Source organism: Stenella coeruleoalba (genome assembly GCF_951394435.1).
Source record: "Stenella coeruleoalba genome assembly, chromosome: 19".
Lineage (NCBI taxonomy): Eukaryota > Metazoa > Chordata > Mammalia > Artiodactyla > Delphinidae > Stenella > Stenella coeruleoalba.
The window spans coordinates 38782130-38805680 of NC_137165.1; the positions used below are offsets into that span (position 1 = coordinate 38782130).

Genomic DNA, 23551 nt, shown 5'->3' on the forward strand with positions numbered 1-23551 from the left:
TAATAGAAGAGAACTGTGTGCTGCTACAGAAGCCAGAAGTAAGGAAATAGATGGCATTTACATGGGGAAGCAGAATTCAGCTCAGTATGAGGAATTGGGGATAACAGCATTTTATACAGGCGGAAATATGGTTTTGGAGTTAGAAATAACATCAAATCTTGATTCCAACACTTTCTTGCTTAATGCCATTGGACAGATTACACAGCCTCTGCGACTTTTCTGCAAAATGCAAATAGCAATTCCACCTCCTGGGGTTGATGTCAGGATTAAATAACATTAATCAAGGACTTAACAAAATTCCTAGCTAGTAGCTAATAGTGTTACAACTAAGTTTCTCATCATTAAAATTATTAAAAACAGAATAGGGCACTTCAGGAGGGAATGAATAGATGAATTTTTGCCTCTTCATGGACACCCAACCCAAAAATGTCTCAGGAAGAACTGCCCTCTTCTCTGCTCTCACAGCTCTTTTAGCAAAACTGTTTTATGATATTGCTGGGCTGGGTTCTTACATGGCAATTCTCCAGAATCCTGCACAGTACCTGGCACAGCAAAACTGCTATATAAATGCAGACTCCTGCATTCTGGGGTGGAGTACAGTAGACTAGTTGCCTTTTTCCTTTCCCTCTGATTAGGAGGATGTTTGAATTCCAGGTAAGGGGGAAAACGTCACCTTGGTGGTAGAAGTTCTATTTAGTTCCTGATTGGATAAGGAAAAGTAGAGTAAGGGGGGGAGATCGAAAAACCCCACAAATATGATGTGAAGAAAAGAGATGAAGGAAATCTTGATCACCTACATTTTCTGTCAGGTAGGAGAAGAACATATTAATTCATTTAGTCAACAAATGTTGATTGACTACTGTATGCTAGGGATTGACTACTGTATGCTAGGGGCTGTACTGGGCCAAGGTTTCTGCCCTTACTGGAGTGGTGTTTTGAGTCCAAGAGAGAAGACAGACATGACAATAAAGTGGGGTGAATATTACGATGAGACCGAATTCCCACGTGAGCGGGTTTGGGGATGGCAATCTAGTTGATATTAGAAGAATTATAACACTTGTCCCAAAGAATAAGAAACATGTTTTTTTGCCTATTTCTGTGTTTCTTTGGGGAGGCTGGGTGAGGGAGGGGTGTTCATGGATAATGGGGGTTTTGGCACTAAAGCCACCCATTGGTGCAGCCAATGAGATACTATGATGACACCTACCAGGCGGACCTACCTAGCCTAAGGGGTCAGGGAAGGCCTCGAAAGGGAAGTACTGTAATCTCAACGCCGAGACGTAGGAGCCTTACAGAGATCTGGTGAGAAACCTGTTATAAGATGCAAAATTTTCAAGGGTGTGAACTACTGTCCAGAAGTGGTTGATATTTCAGACCAAGCATCAGACTGTCTTGTAAAACCACACGTTTTAACTTTCTAGGTTGCAGCTTTCTAAACTGCAGTCGCTTCGGCGGCACTAGCTATCGAAGAACTAAGTAAAACTCGAAACCCTAGCAAACTGTGCGTGGCGCCGTGGAAGGCGCGCAGCACTTCGGGTCTTGTAGTCTGGGACGGACTTCGAGTCCCATAGCGCTGTGCGGCGGGACGTCGCGCCTGCGTCATGCGGGCGGCGGGCAGCGCAGAGTGCGAGGCTCTTTTGTTCGGCTGAGGGGAGGGCCGTTGGCCGGGGCCTGCGGTACGCCGCTTCAGTGAGGGGCTCAACCGCGGTCAACCGGTTTGTTGCTTTTCTGGTCGCCACTCCCCTGGCCGGCCCGACAAGACGCGCTAGTAGCGCGGCACCGATTTCTCGCGGGCTCGTGGGCGCTGCTCTGAGGTGAAGAGCCCGCTAGAGGCGGGGAAGCGGGGGGGAGGCGCGCGGAGGCGGCGGCGGCGGCGGCGGGAGCCCTGGATGAGGGGCCGCGCGCTCGCGGCGGAGGTCGGGAGCGGGGAGCGTGTCTGAATCCCGCGCCCTTCCCGCGCCGAGCTCTCCGCCGGGCGCAGTGAGTAGGACGACTGGCGCGAGAAGGATGGAGAGGGCGGGGCGGCGTCTCCTGAGCCAGAAATTGAAGCGATTCTGGGTGGGCCGAGCACTTGCGGGTCGCCCTTCGGGCCTGGGTAGACCAAGACAATGCTCCTTGGGTTGGGCTGGAGAGAAAACACTGGGTAAATTGGGAAGGGGACGGACGGGGCAGCCTGGATGCTTGGACAAGCGTAGGGAGCGTTGGTGACTGCGAGACCCGAGGTTTAGAAATGTAACCTGAGAATATATTGGGTCCAGCCGGGGCTGCCAGAGGAATTCCTCTTGCAGGGCTGGGGAACGGTAACTTCGAGGAAATTGTAAGGGTGGGCCGGGCGGCCCAAAGTGTGCTACTGGGGGAAGAGATCTGTTGAATAAATCGAGGAAGAGGCTAGAAGGAGGGGTAGTATTTGCCTGGCTTGGCTCGGGTTGGGGGGCGGGGGGAGGCGGGGAGAAGCTGTCAGGGCAAGTGGGGCGGAGGTCCCGAGAGCATTTTCTGTGAGGTGTGAAGAAGAAAAGGGGGAAACTGGCCACCCCTTGCTTCCTGGTTGATCGGCAGTAAGAATAATGTGTGAAGAAAAGATGGAACACACTTTTTTCCTTTTTCCAGATTTTCTACTACCTTCACTCCTTGATTCCTTTAGGGAGTTAAAAAGTCCAAGTGCAGCTCTTGCTTTGATTCATAATTAGTTCCATACGTTTTTATCTGAGATTGTTGCTGGTCACAATTTCACTGCGGTGAAATTGTAGAAATGTGTAGATGAGTTCATATTTAAGGAATGAAGTTAACTTAGTGAGAGATTATGAGACGGTGTGGGAGGTTGAGAGAGAAAGTGGAAAAGTTCGTGAGATTGTGAGGTTTTTTTCCTTGGACTCTTAAGTTTTTTAGGCAGCTTGTCCTTCCTGGAAAATTTGAATACGAAGGGAGCAGTACTTTACCCCTTTTCCAAAACTTCAGATGAAGATTTTTCATGGATTGTTGCTATATTCAGACATGTATTGGTTGAGCTCAATTAAGGTGGAATTTACAAAAAGATCAGTTACGCTAGAACCTCTGGCCAGGGGTAAGCTGTCCTCAAATGTGTTAAGAATCAGGTCGCCATTTTGGAATAGTTCTAAAAGGTCCAGGGTTTTGGAATGAATGCAGGAATACAATTGGGAAATTAGTGCCAGTGCTCCAAGGTGCTTACAGATATTTACATGGAAAGTGCTATGACTGAAGTGCACAGTGTTGGAATCGGCCACACCTTAATAAAGCTTCAAGGCAGTTCAGAATCTTCAGTCATTTCCAATTTTCCCTCTGGTGCCATTTTCTTCATTGGCTGCTATAACCTAAATTGTTTTTCACTAAAAATGTAAATATTGTGTAGCTTGGTGTTTCTAGCTTCTTGATTAAAGGAGACCAAGTATGGGTACCCTATCCTTCTGCATTTTGACTACAGGATACTAATATTTTTATAATCATCTAAAGAAAGGAAGCAACCATTATATCTTCTGGTGCCCATTTTAGAGACTAGGAAAATGTTTCTTTTTGAATTCACACCACTTAAAGAGAATTGATGAATTTTTGTCATTTTCTAGTAGTTTGTCCATTGAAATCTTCCTTTTTCATATACTCTTTCTCGTGGTATAACAGGTTTTGCATTAGATATGATGGCTTTTTTGCATCATAGGTTATTTCGCTGAAGAGTTTTTGGAATAAGATGCTAATGGCTAGTTTATGGCCTATATAAGATGGGGCCATGCCTCTTGTTCATTCAAGTGTCTGACACATTGTTGACCATTCATATTGTTGAATGAATGGATAGGGCTTTGAGATCTTTTCTGAGAATCCCATATTAGTAGAATGGCCTGATGTGCATTTATGTAATCAATTGAATGGATAGGGCTTTGAGATCTTTTTTGAGAATCCCGTATTAGTAGAATGGCCTGATGTGCATTTATGTAATCAGTTTGCCTGTTTTTGTTCTATGACGTTAGGCAGAGTAAAACTGTTGCCCTTGGCATGCTTGTCTTAGCCTATGTTTTTAATATACTCACCCTGGTATTAAATACAGAAAAGGTATGCAGATTGTGCAAGTGGCAGTTTTAAATACCTTAGGCAAGTACTAGGAGAGGACCCAGGTTCTGGGTTTCAACAGCAAGCTATATAGTATTTTGAATATTTTCTGTTATATAAGTATCTTGAAAAATCATTTGTGTCCTTTGTATAGAGTTAATAAGTATTTCTCAATGGCGATGTCTACTGAAAAATTGAATAGCCTTTCCACGATTAATTGGAGAAGTTGTTTGAATGAGGACAAAATTCTGATCCTGTAAGTATTTGAATAACTTGTTAAATCTTTCCTGCCTTTTAAGCTTTTATGATTTACTGACCAAAAGGGGGCAGCCTAATTTGTCTGTGAAATTGTGCCTTTCTTTAATAATAGCAAACACATTGAGGGCCTAACAGAACTATGGTATTTGAGAAGTTAATGTCACTACTCTGGTTTTGTTTTGTTGTCTATGAATCCTTTGGTCTCTGCTCTTATTCTGGTCTTGCTTTCTAATCACTTTTATTTCATTTTAAACTAAAATATTTGCTTCAGGTATCACTGTGTTCTACTAATATTTACAGATCCCTATGGCCTCTAAACCCAAGCTATATCTATAGTTTCATTTCTATCAGCACCATGAAAAGGAGTTAGCCAAGCTTCTGGACACGTCTCAGATAAAATTCTAATTTTATTCACACACTGGTATTCTAGTCCTAGATCCTGGAATTCGAGGACAGGGATTTCTTTAAAAATGAAACTCCTGCCCACCCGGTATGTGGCACAAGTTCTTGTTTTCTGCGCAGTAAAGTTTTCCATCTGGAAAGCATTTGCCTCACAAACAGCCACAGCTAACAAACTGAAAGCAGTTTAGAAACATGAGTTAGGAGGACTACAAACTGAATATACTACACATGCCTTCACCTGCCTTTTGATGACTGGTATGTAGTTGCTAATGCTCAGCAAGGATACTTACTTCTTTGCAGATCCGATTTATTTGCTCATCATTCCCTAAAAAGCTGACAACTTTGGACTTCTGTTCCCTCGTTATCTCAATCTGAGACATCCATTCTTATTGCCCATATAGGGTTCAACACCTTACACTGGGTCCAGACCTACCTTTGAGTGTCTGAGTAAAAATAGAAACAAAATGCTTTGGGAACCACAAGAAAAAGAGAAATAATATTTAGCTAAGTTGGGTAAGCATCATGGAAGAAGTAGCATTTGAGCTAGCTCTTGAAGGAGGGGTAGGATTTTGACTACTAGCCTTGGACAGGAGCACACTTCTTAATAATGAGCAAATCCATGCATGGAGGAAATGTGCAGGATATGTTCAGGTTGTACTTTTCTGTTTTGACAGGAGAATAGGTTTGTGAGGGAAGTAGGAGTATGGAATGGTTGGATCTAAAGGGTGTTAGATGTACATTGTGGAGTTTGGCCTTTTTTATAAGAAAGGAGGAGGAGACTTTGTAGAAAATGTTTTAGCAGTTACCTGCCACTTTCCTAATCAGTGTACTCCCACCTAAACTGGTTTACACACTGTCTGCCTCCGCTGCTTTTGTTAACAATAGTTCCTTGGGCTAAATCGCCTCCCTCCAGTCCAGTTTTTCAAATGCTATTGGAACCTTGCCTCAATCCCAGCTTTTCAAAACCTTTCTAATCACCCTAGCCATTTATTCTTCCAAGCCCCGGTAGTGCTTTGATGGCGGCTACTTCTTGCTTACATTTCTTTTGCTAATTACTGCATACTCCTGTCATTTCTTCTATTGAAATGAACTTCAATTGCATTTGTACCTTTCTGGTATGTTTTTAATCGTACAGTCCTGGCTCTGTGTCTTACCCTTGAGCAGGGGACTTGGGGAATTTTTCTTTGCTTCGGTAAGCCTTAGTTTCCTCGTTTGTGAAATGGGCTTAATAGAGATGTTGTGAGCATTGAATTAAGTGCCTTTCTATGCATTAAGTGTTAAGTATTCAATAAAAGTTATTTTGTTATTACTAGTCCTTATGGGATTTTCAAAAGCCTCTACTTCCTGTGAGTCTGCATATGCTGCTAGCCTGGCCAAACAGTTCCATTTGCCTGGGTCTGAGGGGATTCCACATTCTGTGATGTGGAACTTTCAGAAGCTTTCAGTGCTTTAGCTGGGATGAATTGGTCACCCTTTATTCCACCCAAGCTCTTAGTAAATCCTTATTGATTTGATTTGGTTTTTTAATAGATGGTATTAAAAGCTAGTAGAGCTGTAGTTATAAACTTTTATAGCCATTAACTGACTAGGTTAAACCTAAGCTAGAGGCAAAAGATGGGTAAGGAAAACAAGGAATGGAAAAAGGAGCTAGATGAAGGAATGAAGTGGGGAGTGAAATGCACGGTAATTATCATCTGGTCCTTGTCTGCTGCTCCCGCAATATAGCTCTTTCTACCTGGCCACACTTCTGTTCTTCAGATATAGCAAGCTCTTCTCACCCTAGGACTTTGAACCCACTATTCTTTAAATTTGGTACGTCTTTCTGATTTTTGCTGAGTTGTCTCCTTGTCATTTGGGTCTCTGTTTAAATGTTACTTAATCTGAAGATATTTTCTTTATAGCATTTATCACTAATGTTTTCTTGCTTCTTGTCTGTGCCCTACTCTGCACACGCATGCATGCATGCATACACTCCCACTCATGCTGACTCATTTGTCCACATTAGAATATAAACTCTAAGAGACCAGGGATTTTGTCTGTCTTGTTCACCCTATTTGTCTAGTGTCTCACGCATAATAGGCACCCAATATAGGTAATTGTTAAGTGAATGAATACTGTAGGAGCATGTTCACAGGAAGAGTTAACCTAAACTTAGTCTGGGGCTTCGGGGAAGCTTCTGATGATGACATTTTTTTAGCTAAGGGAATTAGTCAAGTGAAGAATGGAGCAAAGGGCAAGGTAATTGTGATTGATAGGGTTAGGTGCAGTGGTCTTCAGCTCAAATGCCCACAGATAATGGTATGAAGAGGTCTGCATTTTTACATCAGTGGCTAGTATTGAGAATGAATTGGGTTGGGAGTTATCCAGGCAAGAGATGGTGGTTGCTTGGAATAGGATGGTAGTAGTGGGACTAGACAAATGTATAAATTAAAAGATATTTAAGATATAAAATCAACAGGATTTAGTAAGAGACTGGATATGGGGTTTGAGTGGGGAGAAATCAAGAATGTCATAATTTTGTCTTGAACTCAGTAAAAGCTATATGAATTCTTAGAAAGACCATTCATTTAATTGGGTGATGGGCCTTTTTTAAAAGTATATCTGTAAAATCAGAGCCTGAAATCACAACCTCTGAAGTTATAGAACTTTACTGTATGAATCATTAAAACTGACTTTTGGTATTTATGTAGTTCTTCAGATATCTTAAAATTCCTTTTGCAAATAATTCTGTTGAAATTTTCCATTGTTCGTATCCAGAATTTACTTCCTTTTTCTCACCTATCTTATCTGTCTTCATAGGAACATAGATTCCTTTTGCCATTTACTACAAGGGCTTTCTTACTTTGTTTTGCTGCCTGGGTGAGACAAAAGGAAGAACATAAGAAATTCCTACACTTTAGGTATATGAAATGTGATTTCTCCGATTCTGGCAGCTCTTCTATCTCAGTCTTCCAGAAATGAGATCTTGGTTTCTGTTTTATAATTATTGGTCATTCATACCAGTCAGACCTGGGTCCTTCTTGAGTGTGTTCTGGAGCTGCTCTGCTGTTTTGAAAAACCTAGCCAGGGGACTTCCCTGGTGGCACAGTGGTTAAGAATCCGCTTACCAATGCAGGGGACATGGGTTCGATCCCTGGTCCGGGAAGATCCCACATGCCACGGAGCAACTAAGCCCGTGCTCCACAACTACTGAGCCTGTGCTCTAGAGCCCGCGCGCTCTAGGGCCCACATGCCACAACTACTAAGCCTGCGTGCTGCAACTGCTGAAGCCTGTGCGCCTAGAGCCCCTGCCCCACAACAAGAGAAGCCCACGCACCGCAAGGAAGAGTAGCCCCCGCTCGCCACAACTAGAGAAAGTCTGTGCGCAGCAATGAAGACTCAACACAGCCAAAATATATTTAAAAAAGAAAGAAAAACCTAGCCATGAATTTCAGCCATATACATTGAACAAAAATGGTATTTTCTTAGAGTTCCTAATGCACTGGATTTCAGAGAGTTATCCTTACGCTTAAAGCAGTAAATAATCTAATGAAGTAGGTTATATATGCAAATATGTAAATAGATAATGAATGCCAGAAGGTCATAAAAGCTCACCTCAAAGGAATTCCATGAGAGTTGTTACACCAATTTTACAGATGAGAAAACTGAGTTATGCAGTAAATATATATAACTACCTATAAGCATAAAGTTTTGAGAGGTCAAGGACAGCAAAGATACCATGCTTCTGGTGCTCATACTAGCTTTCTTTTGGTGAAAGGAACTGTGAGGACCCTTCAGGCAGTGCTCTTCCAGTTTCATTTCTAGTACAAGAAAGGTCTAGAGTGAATGATGTTGAATGTGATGTAGAGGTTTTGTTTTCAAGAACATCAGTTATTACTTACTGTTCAGCCTTATTCTAAATTTTTATGGAGAAAGTAAAACGTTCACCTACCTTTTAGCTAACTATGAGAATTGATTTATGTCTGCAATAATGTATAATTTCACCTGAGGAATGTAGTTTCTGCCAGTCCTCTTACAGCAATGGCTTATATCCAAGGAATGCATCAGATCACCTAAGGAGCTTTTAAAGATGCAGGTGCCGTGGTCAAATCAACAGTGTTTGCAATAATAATAAATTGGAAACAACCGAAATTTGCATCATTAGGTAGATGGTTAGAGTATGGTGTGGCCATACAAGATGGAATACTATGCAGCTTAAGAATGGAGACCTTGGGCTTCCCTGGTGGCACAGTGGTTGAGAGTCCGCCTGTCGATGCAGGGGACACGGGTTCGTGCCCCGGTCCGGGAAGATCCCACATGCCGCGGAGCGGCTAGGCCCGTGAGCCATGGCCGCTGAGCCTGCGCGTCCAGAGCCTGTGCTTCACAACGGGAGAGGCCACAGCAGTGAGAGGCCTGCGTACCGCAAAAAAAAAAAAAGAGTGGAGACCTTTATGCAACAATGTCAGAGATGCATTACATTATATTAAAAGGCAAATTATAGAACTATAATAACTATTTTCACATATGTACATCTGGGTCAGTTTACATATAGAAGAACAGCTTTGACAGGTTTTGAGCCAGGGAACTTTGATTCCCTAATTGAATGTGAATACATGTATTATATTACAGTTAGAAAAACAAAATATTTTTTTAAATAATGCACATACACACACCCTACACTCTGACTCACTGGATCTGGGTATCTGTATTTATAAATTCCATAGGTGATTCTTATTCTCATGTAGGTGAAAGTTCTCTACTCAAGGTCTGCTTTCCTGTGAATTCTTTCTTAGTACAGATGGTCATCTCACCAGACCAGCATTCTAAATGTTTCACCTTAGTGTTTACCTCAAAAGGCCTACTGGTTTGTTTCAGAGGGCTGTAGCTGTTACCTTGTCCTCACATCTGGAATTTGACCTTTCAAGCTGGCAAGAAATCCGTATGGAAGTTCTGGGGTAGCCCGTTATAATTCATGTTTGTGATGGCAAGCAGGAGCTATGCTCACATTGTCTTCTCAGATCCTTCTCATATCGTTTCACTAGGAACAACTACAGGCATACCTTGTTTTATTACACTTCGCTTTATTTGAAGATACTGCATTTTTTACAAATTGAAGGTTTGTGGCAACCCTGTGTCAAGTAAGTCTATCAGTGCCATTTTTCTAACAACATCTGCTCACTTTATGTCTCTGTGTCACGCTTTGGTAATTCTTGCAATATTTCAGACTTTTTCATTACTATTATATTTGTTATAGTGATCTGTGATCAGTGATCTTTGATATTACTATTGTAATTGTTTTGGGGTGCCACAAACCATGCCCATGTAAGATGGTGAAACTTAATCTGCCAGCTGTTCCCCAGTTTCTCTCCCTTTCCTCAGGCCTCCCTATTCCTTGAGATACAACGAATATTGAAATTAGGCCATTTAATAACACTGCAATGGCCTCTAAGTGTTCAAGTGAAAGGAAAAGTTGTGTCTCTCACTTTAATCAGAATCTAGAAACGATTACGTTTAATGAGGAAGGCATGTTGAAAACTGAGATACGCCAAAAGGTAGGCGCTGCTTAGCCAAGTTACGAATGCAAAGGAAAAGTTTTTAAAGGAAATTAAAAGTGCTACTCCGGTGAACACATAAATGATAAGAAAACAAAACAGTCTTCTTGCTCATATGTAGAAAGTTTTAATGGCCTGGATAGAAGATTAAACCGGTCACAGCGTTGAAGCCAGCAGAGGTTGGTTCATAAGATTTAAGGAGGAAAGCCATCTCCATAACATAAAAATGCAAAGTGAAGCAGCAAGTGCTGACATAGAAGCTACAGCAAGTTATCCAGAAGATCTAGCTAAAATAATTAATGAAGTTGGCTACAGTAAACGACAGATTTTTAGTGTAGACAAAACAGCTTTCTATTGGAAGAAGATGCCATCTAGGACTTTGTCATAGCTAGAGAGGAGAAGTCAATGCCTGGCTTCAAGGGACAGGCTGACTCTCTTGTTAGGGGCTAATGCAGCTGGTGACTTTAAGTTGAAGCCAGTACTCATTTACCATTCCAGAAATCTTAGGGCCCTTAAAATCTGCTAAATCTACTCTGACTGTGTTCTGTAAATGGAACAACAAAGCCTGGATGACAGCACATCTGTTTACAACGTAGTTTACAGCATGGTCTCCAGTCTCCTTTTTTGGTCTTAGCAACATGTGGTCCTTTTTTTCCAGACTGTTCTGTTTTCCAGTTTCTGACAAAAACTCTATTCAGCTTTTTCTATTGCCCAGTGCATCTCCTTAACAATAACTTTATCATTTTAAATCTTATTTCACATGAAAAAACTAATACTTGGTGTAAAAAGGGCTGCTGCACACAATAAAGTTATTTTATGCCCATTGTTGAGACCTACTGCTTAGAAAAAAAGATTCCTTTCAAAATATTACTGCTCATTGACAACATTTGGTCACCAAGAACTCTGATGGAGATGTACAAGGTTAATGTTGTTTTCATGCCTGCAAACGCAGCATCATTCTGCAGCCCGTGGATTGAGGAGTCATTTTGACTTTCAAGTCTTATTATTTAAGAAATACATTTTGTAAGGCTGTAGCTGCCATAGATAGTGATTCCTTTGATGGATCTGGGCAAAGTAAATTGAAAACCTTCTGGAAAGGATTCACCATTCTAGATGCCATTAAGAACATCTGTGATTCATCGGAAGAGGTCAAAATACCAACACTAACAGGAGTTTGAAAGAAGTTAATTCCAAGCCCTCATGGATGATTTTGAGGGGTTCAAGACTTAAGTGAAAGAAATAGACATGTGGTGGAAATAGCAAGAGAACTAGAATTAGAAGTGTAGTCTGAAGAGTGACTTAATTGCTGCAGTGTCATAATAAAACTTCAGCAGGTGAGTTGCTTCTTATGGTTGAGCCAAAAAAGTGGTTTCTTGAGACAGAATCTACTCTTGGTGGAGATGCTGTGAAGGCTGTTGAAATGACAACAAAGGATTTAGAATATTATACAAACTCATTTGATAAAGCAGCAGCAGGGTTTGAGAGGACTGACTCCAATTTTGAAAGAAGTTCTGTGGGTAAAAGGTTATCAAACAGCATGAATGCTACAGAGAAATCAGTTCGTGAAAGGAAGAGTCAGTCAGTGTGGAGAACTTCATTGTTGTCTTATTTTAGTAAACTGTCACAGCCACCCCATCTTTCAGAATGCACCACCCTAAATCATTCTGCAGCCATCAACATCAGGTCAAGACCCTTCCTTCATTAGCAAAAAGGTTGACTTGCTGAAAGTTCAGATGTTGGTTAGCATTTTTCACAGTATTCTTTAAGGTAGTATGTATATTGGTTTTTTAGACATAATGCTATTATTGCTTAGTAGACTACAATATAGTGTAAACTTTTATATGCACTGGGAAACCAGAAAATTTGTGAGTCTCGTTTTATTGCAGGGGTCTGGAGGTCTGCCTGTATTCAAAACCAGAATGCCTAATCTTGTGTCTGATACTTCACTGCCTCTGCCTGCAAGTAGCATTGTTCCTCCTTTCCATTTTCTAGCTCCTAACTGTAGGAGTGGAGGGGGTATCCAGGAGAATTGCAACTGTGCTTTTTCTTTCTCTTAAAAGAACTATGAGTTCATGACTCTTGCTTCAGATTTACACTATTCCTGGATTTATTGGGACACTATAGAAGAATTTGGGGTTCTTAAAATTGGCATTTTCTCAGTAGTTCTCTGTAGCCTACTTGCTAGGCTACAAAAATTCAAAACTTCTGCACCATCTAGCACTTGTCAATTTAAAAGACTGAGAAGACTGCTGGGGCCCCAAAAACCAAAGCTTTGCCACTGCCTGCTGATTTAATTAACAATGTATACCTTCCATATTCCAGTAACCAATAAAAAATCATTGGTTTTTAAACACCTATACATATTCTAAGGTCTTTTTTGAAAGAAAATCATTATCCACACTTCCTTATTTACTGATGACAAATTGTAGACAGGACTGAAGTCAGACCTTTCAGTCCTGTCCTCGTAGAGGCTGGAGGGAAATTTCTCCTGAAAGTGTGTAGCTAGCTCCTAGTTCTGTGTGTGCAGCAGGGCCATTAGCCCAGTCCTGCTGGGAGATGTCCACACTGAAGTGATGTATTTTTTGTTAATTGTGTGACCTTAGAAGATTTATTTCATGTAAATTTATTGTGTTATCTCTGAGGTGTCAATAACATCTGAATGGCTTATTTTATAGGATTGTTTCAAAGATCAAATGAGATAACATGGTAGCACTTTGTAAACTGTAAAGTGCAATACAAATGTAACGTATTATTTTTCTAGGCATCTTAAAATGTAGCAGACCCAGTAAATATTTAGGTAAAATTGTAGCAGCTTAACTAGGTTAAGGATTTTTTTGTCTGAAACATCGTGATGAGCCTTAAGAAGACTTTTTTTTTTTTTTTTTTTTTTTGGGCTACGTTGGGTCTTCGTTGCTGTGTGCAGGCTTCCTCTAGCTGCAGTGAGTGGGGCTACTCTTTGTTGCGGTACGCAGGCTTCTCATTGAGGTGGCTTCTCTTGTTGCGGAGCACGGGCTCTAGGCATGCGGGCTTCAGTAGTTGTGGCACACAGGCTTAGCTGCTCCATGGCATGTGTGATCTTCCCGGACCAGGGCTCGAACCCATATCCCTTGCATTGGCAGGCAGATTCTTAACCACTGCGCCACCAGGGAAGCCCCCTTAAGAAGACTTGTCCAAGGATTCTTTTCTAATCTTTTTATTTATTTATTTAGGCTGCGCTGGGTCTTCGTTGCGGTGCAAGGGCTTCTCTAGTTGTGGCGCGTGGGCTCAGTAGTTGGCGGCGCACGGGATGCATTGCGGTATGTGGGATCTTAGTTCTGCGAACAGGTATCAAACCCAGGCCCCCTGCATAGGGAGCACGGAGCCTTAACCACTGGACCACCAGGGAAGTCCCTAAGATTTCTGAGTTAATTTAGAACTGTTCGCCCTTGTGTACATCTTGTGATGTTCTAGTATATACCTTGACCCTTTGTTCAATGATTATGGCACTTTTTATGCCATAATTTGGTTGCCAGGATATTTAGGGAGAGTGGCAAATAGCATTGAATAAAGGCATTTTTCCATTATGCTACTACGCTGATCTGAGTTACTTTGAATATCCTTGCCAAGCAATTCCAGTTGAAAGCCCTCCTTCCAGATGTCACTGCTGGTATTTGGAGATTGCCATATTCAGGGAGAGGTGGTCTCTCTTGAAATAATCGATTTGGAAACTATATGCAAATAATTGGCCTGTCATAATATTTAAGGGAGCTCTTGGCTTGTCTGAAGGTGCTATCGATAGATTCTGTAGGAAGAGTGGGTTGTGTATTTAATCCACTTCTCTACTGATTTTGACAAATGGTTTATTCAGGACCCCAGAGAAGTACCTATAAATAAGGAAAACACTCACACTGGGAAGCCTGGCTGAGAGTCTCCAATATAAAGAGAATCCAATCCCTGGAGGTAAATGCTGGGATGAGCCAGTTAAGAAAACTCAAAAGAGAGAAATGGAAGTGTGTTTTCTACATTCTTCACTTCTCATTTGAGTTGCTCTTAGGACAATGAATTTAAGTGAGTAAAGATGAAAATCAAGCGGTCTCACTCTAGATTTCCCTATTTGGGGGTTTTCTTTACCTAACCTAAAGGATTATATTCTTATGCTATGACTCTTTCTCCTTGAGGCCATGCTAACGATAAAGGGAGGGGAGGCCTGCAGTAGCTAGAGATGAGCTAGAAGCTGTCCCTACCTTTTTGTTTTGTAGTAACAGGATCAGATGGGCAGGATTCAGTGTTATTTCTTTTTGTAAGACAAATGTAGCTATTAATGTAGATAACACAGAACCTTCAATATCTCTGAATTCTGAAGCCAGAGTGATAAGACTGCCTTTCCTTTACTTTCTTAAATTTAATTACTTGGGAGAGGGGTTATTAGGGGACAGTTACTGGTTTGGGGTTGTCTGTAACTCGTTGTTTTTCTGTCTGTTGAGAAAGGGAGTAGCTTCCAATTTCTGAGTCCAAACTAATGTAGGGAGTTGTGGTACCCTTTGTTATTGAAAGGTGATTGTCAATTTATTTTTCTTTGCACATTAACTGATGCATGAATCTTGCCACCCCTTCAACTGACAGTGAAAGGAAGCAAGCAAGGAGTAGCACTTGTTCTTCGGAGCAAACACTACTGCATTTATCCAAAAGAAAAATTAGACTTTTTTTCCTTTCCTTGTAACACTTGTCATGGCAATCAGATTCTGAAAACCTGAAAGTATCTCCCTCCAGGAAGAAGCAACAGGCTCTGAATCAGAGGCACAATGAAGCTAGCCAATAATTAGCAAAAGGTGACATTCAATACACTGATTAGTCTGTTCAGTAACAATAAAAGGAAAACTCATGGCACTAAAAGATGGGTTGGGGAGGGAAGGAAAGCAGAATCTTTGGTATGTAAATGGAGAGGAACAGTCTCAGTGCAGATGTGTGTTTTGAACTGTGTGGACAGGGGCATTGGGTGTGGCCTTAGGCCACACTGAAAGCATCTCAGAAAACTGTGTGTGTGTGCCACTCAGCAAAAGTTCAGAATACCTTTAGTGGAAGAGGTATCTATATTTTTTTCTTACCAGACATTAGGTTTCAGGAAGACAGGGACCATTACTTACTCTTGAATCTCCAGTCTCCAGCAATGCAGAATTTTCTAGTAGCCAAATGTTTGTTGTTTCAGTAAGTCAGCATTGCTTATATATGCAGACATGAGAATATCTCAGAGTATAAACCTAAACAAGCATCTGTAGATACTATAACTGATTCATATTGATGAGCCTGACTTTTAGTAAAGGTTTGTTATATTTCATATAGTCTATAGATGAACTCTTTCTAAAATACATTCTGTCTACACGTGCCAATTTAAAACTATTTAGAAGAGCCTACTTTCACTGACTCCTTTTCCCAAGGATGCTAGGAATAACCAGTTTAAACCCCAATTAGCATTGCCTTAAATTCAAACATGAAACATGGTAGTAACTACTTTCTTGTCTTGGATCATCTGCCATACTCTTGGTGGTTTGTATTTCCTTCTGGGCAGCTAATGTATCTATCAATTTGTAGACTGCAGCCAGTTTTGTAGATCAATTTTGTTGTATAGGTATCTTATGGCGCCACCTACTGACACATTTGTTATCATAAGGCTTTATGCTTACCAACAGTCAAGAGTTGTATGAAGGACTAAAGAAAATAGATTTATAGGGGACTGGAATTTTAGCACTGGAAGAACCCTTAGAGGTTACCCAGCCTGATGATATATTTTACAAAAGAATAAATTCAGGTTCTGTTATCTGTGATACCCACCTTTTTTCCCCCATTTATTTCCAAATTCGTTTAGAGAATCCCATGGTCATTCTGGCATTTTTATGAATCCTTCTCAGCCTTAGAAATAAAAAGTAGAATAAAAAGTTCACAAGAAACTTGAGAATTATAAATTAATGGTGGCATTCAGAAAAGACTACATAAAGAACCTTAAGGGGACTCAAAAGAGATTGTGTTTAACAATGCAGAAGAATTGCTTATATTATATATGCATATACAGAAGGGAAAATTAAACTAGATGTTTAATAAATAGGACAAGCCATTTCCCTTAGTAAAAATCCAAGTCCAATACTGTGATGAAATTGAAAAACATTCAGAGAATTAGAAAGTATGGATCAGAGGATTATATGTATATAGGTTTGATATATAGACCTTATTTTTAGGAGAATTGCTTTTTTTTCAAATTAGTGTAATATTTTAGATACCATAAGTAAAGGGGTATTGGGAGCTTTTTTAACTTAGGAGGAATGGGTATAAAAGTTTTAAGTGGATATGCAAGAATAAAGAAGTTTTGCTGTGAGATTAGTTGGGGCTGTTTTAGAAAACTAACTTTCTAGCTGAACATAGAAAACTCTTGGGTATTGAAGATGAATAGGCATAACATTTATTGAAGCAGAATGCACTGTTTTTTGTAAGATTTATTTATTACTTATTTATTTTATTATTTTTGGCTGCATTGGGTCTTAGTTGCGGCATGCGGGATCTTCGTTGAGGCATGCGGGCTCTTCGTTGCAGCACACAGGCTTCTCTCTGGTTCTGGCGTGCGGGTTTTGTATCTAGTTGTGGCACTCAGGCTCCAGGGTGTGTGGGCTCTGTAGTTTGCGGCACACAGGCTCTCTAATTGAGGCGCACGAGCTCAGTAGTTGTGGCACATGGGCTTGGTGGCCCCATGGCATGTGGGATCTTAGTCCCCTGACCAGGGATCGAACCCATGTCCCCTGCATTGGAAGGTGGATTCTTTACCACTGGACCACCAGGGAAGTCCCAAGCGTGCACTATTAAAATCATCGATGATGTCCCTGGTTTTATCCAAATATTCTCCTAAGAGTGTACCCTAATGTCCTTTTTATTTCCTTTATCATTTTAGCAGCGTCACCCTTTATACCAGAAAGCTGGCGGGCACTATGGGGAAAAAACAAAACAAGAAGAAAGTGGAGGAGGTGCTAGAAGAAGAAGAAGAAGAATATGTGGTGGAAAAAGTTCTTGACCGTCGAGTGGTAAAGGGCAAAGTGGAGTACCTCCTAAAGTGGAAGGGGTTCTCAGAGTAAGTTTCATTGACCCAGGAAAATCCATTCATTTGGTCACCAACTATTTCTCAGGAGACTGGTAATGTGCATGACCCAGGGTGCACTGATGGGTACGTTGTGACTCAGGCCTGGCCTTCACAGCTTATAGTTTAATTAGGAAAATGACCTACATATACAAAGTGCTATCATGCAAGACTGATTTCTGATGAGCAGTTTTGTGTGTGGCTTTACACTGATCCAAGTTTGCAAAGAGAGAGTAACTTTCTTTTGAAGGAGGCAAGTTTCTAAGCTTTCAATTTGTACTAAAAAGCCCCCTACTGCCTCCCAAAAAATGTCAACTTTGTCAGGTTCTTGGTCTTGGACAGAATCCAGTTATATTTTATCATTAACTCCTCTGTTCCAAGGACACCAGGTTTTGTCCTCCTGTGCTTCTCCTTAGTGTGAGTGTGCTAACTTTGAGTGGAAATTGTGACTGTGTGCCTCTGGTTTCAGTGAGGACAACACATGGGAGCCAGAAGAAAACCTGGATTGCCCCGACCTCATTGCTGAGTTCCTGCAGTCACAGAAAACAGCACACGAGACAGATAAATCGGAGGGAGGCAAGCGCAAAGCTGATTCTGATTCGGAAGATAAGGGGGAGGAGAGCAAACCAAAGAAGAAGAAAGAAGAGGTAAGGCTCGAAGTAAGAATTTTTACTAGCCTAGAATTCATGCTGCTGTCAAAGAAGCTGAAAGATAATTTAAGCACTTTTGTTCTGCTGCTCCTTAGATCTCAGCAGCTGGCTCTCAATCCTTTTGGAATGTTAGATAGGCTAATGCTTTAAAAATGTTTGAGAGGGGCTTCCCTGGTGGCGCAGTGGTTGGGAGTCCGCCTGCCGATGCAGGGGACACGGGTTCGTGCCCCGGTCCGGGAAGGTCCCACATGCCGCGGAGCGACTGGGCCCGTGAGCCATGGCCGCTGAGCCTGCGCGTCCAGCACCTGTGCTCCGCAACGGGAGAGGCCACAACAGTGAGAGGCCCGCGTGCCGCAAAAAAAAAAAAAAAATGTTTGAGGGTTCAATCTCATGAAGCCACATAATCTACTCTTATTTTATGTGAGGTTCAAGAACAGTAAGTGCAAGGGAATTCATTCCTGTGAGGAGATGGCTGTCAATGTTTTAATCATTACAGGTTTTAATCTATTCAATACCGTAAAGTAAGGTACCTTTCGAGGGTGAAGAACAGTTGTGAACATTTATTTTGCTTGAGATGTGGGTCCCTTTTTACATATGGGGAAACCTCAAGCACTTCAAAACTCGACGGAATAATCACTCAGAAGGATTCTAAAAGGCTTGTGACTTAGAGCCAAAGATTTGGTGAAATATTGGCAAAAGGGTTTGATAACATTGTCAGAGAAACAGGAGTTGCTCCAGTCCGGATAACAGTCCCATATAGTTAAAATTGTTCCATCTCTGTGGTTTTTACAGTCAGAAAAGCCACGAGGCTTTGCCCGGGGTTTGGAACCGGAGCGGATTATTGGAGCTACAGACTCCAGTGGAGAACTCATGTTCCTGATGAAATGGTGAGTCTGCCAGTGGCTCTGTGTGGTTGTTTTTTTCTTCTCCACATCTGTTCCATGCCAGAGGAAAAGAGCTGGACCTTCAAAATTCCAGTCGCCCAGGTGTGAAATCTTTAAGATGGCATAGTCCTTCGATAGTGACCCTCGGCCTGACTGCCAACCCGGACTCGTGAGTTACAGGTAGGGGCCCTTAGGATTCTTGGATCTTTGCCCATTTTTTTTTAGGAGGTGGGAGACAATCTGGAGTACAGAGGGTATGGGGAGGAATCACATTTCACTCATGTAAATAAAGGGGGAAAAAAAGAAATGTGATTGAACCACCCTCCCCTTCCACCACCTCCTTAATAAAGATCGGGCTGGCCCCAGGATCAGAAATTCTGTTAACTTCTCAGGGTTAGGAAAGAATTTCTATAGCTCTTCCTTTGTCCTTGACTGTTAGATCCTCTCCAGTTTGTGCAGATTCTACAATTGCAGTATCTGCCAGCAGGGGTCAGCAAGGCCCCTTTACTATACTAAGCATACAGAGAAGCCTGCTTTTTTCCATTATAAGTATAAATACCAGTGGTGGTAGTACTCCATGAAACAGCTTAATGAAAGCAGTTGTCTTGAGAATCTTAACAACTGTAATTAACCGAAAATTCTCTATAATTTCTCTATTCTCTGTCCAAAAGGAAAGCTTTCTTCCCTTTTTCTTGCTTGTTGGAAGTGCTTGTTCTCCTCCCCCCCAAAGTGAAGCTCAATCATTGTCCTTAAAATATAAATTAGGAGTGAATAATCCTAAGCCTGTGCCAAAGAAGGCAGCATTCTAGGGGCTTTGTCCTTTTGTCAGTCTAGAACCTTCTCGGAAACTCATATCTGTACTAATTCCTCTCCTTTAGAAGGTGGCAGGAGAGGCCTAACTTGAACACTGAAAGCCTATGGCACAACCGGCTAAACCTCTTTTTTTTTTCCCATGCACTCCCTAGGTGTTTACTGACTCTGACCTTCTTTTAGCTTATTTATTGCTAGCCTGTAGGAGAAAAGTTCATTTTTAAGGTGCTGCATATGGGAGAAAGGAATTAATACCAGAACTTATTCAGTCCAACTAGAATACACTTTCTCTGGCTGCATGTGACCAGTCTGAGTAATGGTAGCACCTCCTTATTGCTTGACACTACATTCCTTTGGTTCACTCACTAGTGTGTAAAGATTATAGCTGAATGTAACTCTGCAAGTTAAGATTGGATGTTGATTATTAAACCAAGTTCACTTTAAAGTGATTTTCCTGGAGAATGGAGATACTTGTTCATTTCCCAAAGTAGCTATTTTTCTGTGCAGTGAAAAGACTGAACTCTTACTTCAAAGGCTGTTGTTGAATTGTCAACAAGGGGCAGCCTGCTTCAGGTTCCCATGCTGTTATACTCCTTTTCCTTCCCATTCTCTTGTCTGTTTTTCAAAATCATACCTTACTGGCTTACTCTTCCCTGGTTCCGTGGGGCTGTGTGGCTTTGGTGTACCTGTTGCTGGAGTTCTGGAAGTTTGGGGTAGTGTCTCGTCAGAGATCCCATCATATATATCTATCTGCTGCCTGCCCTATGCTATTGCTTCCATCTAGGATGTTCCCAATGACCTGAAGATAGCTTACCCCTAAGTCCCTTGTAATATGTATGTGGTTTTCAATTTCTGAGAACATTTTAAAATTCAGAAAAAATATGGAGAATTATGTAACAGTCCCTTTATTTTCTATCTCCCAGTTTTGAAGCACCATTTCAAAGCACCTGGGAGTTGTGGCCTGTCTGTGAGCATGGCACTTGGTAGTGTTAAACAGTATGATTATGAGTAAGCAAGAAAGTGTCCACCTGCATTGGCTCTGGTCAGTGCCAAATTGGTATTAAATCTTACTATCCAACATGGTATTAAATCCTATTACCAAGCCAAGATCTCTCCATGGGCTTTTAGCAGCTGGGATATGGCTTTGGAAGAGTATGGTAGCCTCTCTTATTTCCTCAGAGAATCTGAGAGTCATGGTTTTGTATGTGTGTGTGCGGCCTTTCCCAGGGGTTCAGAGTTAGCTTTTGACAAAGATATCTAGAGGGCATTTTCAATGGGAGAAGATCTCCGAGGATATTACTTGGCTAAAAGCTGCTAGTAAATGATGCTTACACCATATTATCATCCTTCCCTGGCCTGCTCTTCTGGAATTAATATTTTATTAATTTATTTTTTATAAATTTTTAAAAAAATTTATTTTTGGCCGCATTGGGTCTTTGTTGCTGCGTGCGGGCTTTCTCTAGTTGCGGTGAGCAGGGGCTACTCCTACTCTTTGTTGCGTTGCGGTGTGCGGGCTTCTCATTATGGTGGCTTCTCTTGTTGCAGAGCCACAGGCTCTAGGCGCGTGGGCTTCGGTATTTGTGGCACACGGGCTCAGTAGTTGTGGCTTACGGGCTCAGTAGTTGTGGCGCATAGGCTTAGTTGCTCTGCAGCATGTGGGATCTTCTGGACCAGGGCTCGAACCCACGTCCCCTGCATTGGCAGGCAGATTCTTAACCACAGCGCCACCAGGGAAGCCTGGAATTAATATTTTAAAAGCCCAAGCCCTTGGGTGATCCAAGTTAGGAGACCACTAGCACCTGGTCTCAAAGTCTCTTTGTGCTTTGTTCTGCAGGAAAAACTCTGATGAGGCTGACCTGGTCCCTGCCAAGGAAGCCAATGTCAAGTGCCCACAGGTTGTCATATCCTTCTATGAGGAAAGGCTGACGTGGCATTCCTACCCCTCGGAGGATGATGACAAAAAAGATGACAAGAATTAACTCTCCTGAGTACCAGCCCCTGTCACATCTGACTGTGGGTTTCAGGTGGGGAAAGAAGGAGATCTACTTGTCTTGACACCGTAGAGGGGGCTTGAGAAGATGTCCTTTGAAGAGCCAGTATAGTTTCTGTGCCCTACAGCAGCCCAAGTGCTTTAAAGCCGCTCCATGCTGTATAGTTTGCACACCCATCCCAGTGGAGGGGAAGGAGGGTCAGTGTTTCAAGGCAACCCATTCTGAACTTTGCTGACAAAAGCAAAGGGCCTTCTATGAAGGACAAAACTTGCAGAATGGGATGTGGGAGAGCAAAAGATACTGCAGATCTTCAAAGAGCATCTCCACAACCCACAGCCTTCTTCCCAATAGTGTTAACTCTGCATTTTTACAGCGTAGCATGTATGTAGTTTTTGGCTATTTCTGGTGTGTTATTTGGGGTGGGAGGGATGGGGTGGGGAAGAAGGGAGATGGGTTAGGATCATTTTTGTTAAAATTTGGGGCCTGTTGGGGGGAAATGGTGAAAGAAAGGAAAGAACAACTAATGATGATTTGGTTCTGTGTCCAGAATATTTCATCCTTTCAAAAAATGTCATTGGCAACCTAAATGAGGACTGTGAGAGACTGTTTAAAAGCTGTGAATGCCTGAAACTTAGAAGCCAAGGTGTTGCCTGCCTGAGCTTAATGCTGTTCCCAAAAAGCATTAAGCTTTGGTAACTTCTTAACTTCCCAATTAAGAAGTTACCAAAGCCGCCATTTGGGGGATGGAAACTGGTTGAGGAAAAGTCTTATTGGAGTGTATACACAGGCAGATCATTCTGTCTTAGAGGTGCTAATTCTTGAAATCGACAAGAAGACCCTTTCTTTTCCAATTTTGAAGTTATAAATATCAGCTTCTCCATCCCAGCCACTGGCTGAAGTATTTGGGGAAGGGCAGAGGGTGGTATAGGAGATGGGAGAGTAGGCAAAGACAAGGGCCGGTGCTCTTAGGGTGGAAAACTCTTGGAGCCTCTGTTTTTTGAACTTTGAAACCATTGGTGGCAGGGTTCAGTCACTGACAGCACAAGTTCACTGAGTCACTTCAAGAGTTGAATGATTTCTGAAGCCCTGGTCTCAGGAGATTAAATTTTCATACTGGGGCAGTGGTTCACTTTAAAACAAAACACATTTTTTTAATCCTAAGAATTAACTAAAACCCGAAATGCTGTCTTGAATCATGAGATCCATCAGTTCTTGACATCATTTAGACCTGCATCTAGAACTCCGTTGTAAAATCTTTTTAGGCATGTGTTAGGTTTCTGTGAAAACTTTTGTTTTTAAATGTTAAACTTCATACCAACACTGTCAGTTTTTGTCTTAATAAAACTATAGATTTATAATCCTTGATTTTTGTCTTGTCTTGCCAGAAACACTCCTTGCCTTATTTTATAGATTGAGCCTCTTTGGGAACAGCTTCCACACTTGAATGGTTTTATTTCTTAAATACTGTAGGCTTGAAAATCTAGTGTCTGGTGTGGATCTTTCTTTGACACTGAGCATTTATAATTGATACAGAGATTATAAAGATTGTCGCATCATTCTGTCTTCATACTGCTCAAAGTTCGTTCAGCACTCTGTGACCTGATAGCACTTCCAAAATATGATACGTTTGGAAATACAGGTTTTGGGGTTAGGTTTAGATCCTGGCTCAGGTATTTCATAGATTTGTGTGACCGTAGCTAAAGTCAGCTTCTCCAAACTTTTCAGGAATTGGTCCTGTGTTTGATCAGTGAATTAAAATGTCATCCATTTTCTTAACATCATTTTCTGCCTATAATTCTAGAGCCAAAATGGGACTAGATTCTTGTCAGTTATAAAAGGGGAAATAGGATTTCCACTGAGATCAGTTCAGCTC

The 23551-nt window shown here is 41.6% G+C and overlaps 2 protein-coding genes across 4 annotated transcripts in view; both read left to right on the forward strand.

The window, feature by feature from the left end:
- Positions 1-23551, forward strand: part of HOXB7 (homeobox B7) — a gene marked incomplete at its 3' end in the record, with an annotated part of 498962 nt that overhangs the window by 467130 nt on the left and 8281 nt on the right. The window lies entirely within an intron of this gene.
- On the forward strand, positions 1617-23436 carry CBX1 (chromobox 1). 3 transcript variants are annotated; one of them, XM_079904157.1, is made up of 6 exons: positions 1617-1814; positions 4211-4312; positions 17161-17337; positions 17813-17990; positions 18786-18880; positions 21522-23436. In XM_079904157.1, the coding sequence occupies exons 2-6, from the start codon at positions 4230-4232 to the stop codon at positions 21664-21666; spliced, it is 678 nt and encodes a 225-aa protein (XP_079760283.1). In that variant the 5' UTR covers positions 1617-1814; positions 4211-4229; the 3' UTR covers positions 21667-23436. The 3 variants fall into 3 exon arrangements, with proteins under 3 accessions (XP_079760283.1, XP_079760284.1, XP_079760285.1); XM_079904158.1 differs by lacking the exon at positions 4211-4312 and having other exon boundaries at positions 21522-23434; XM_079904159.1 differs by lacking the exons at positions 1617-1814; positions 4211-4312 and adding an exon at positions 13282-13543.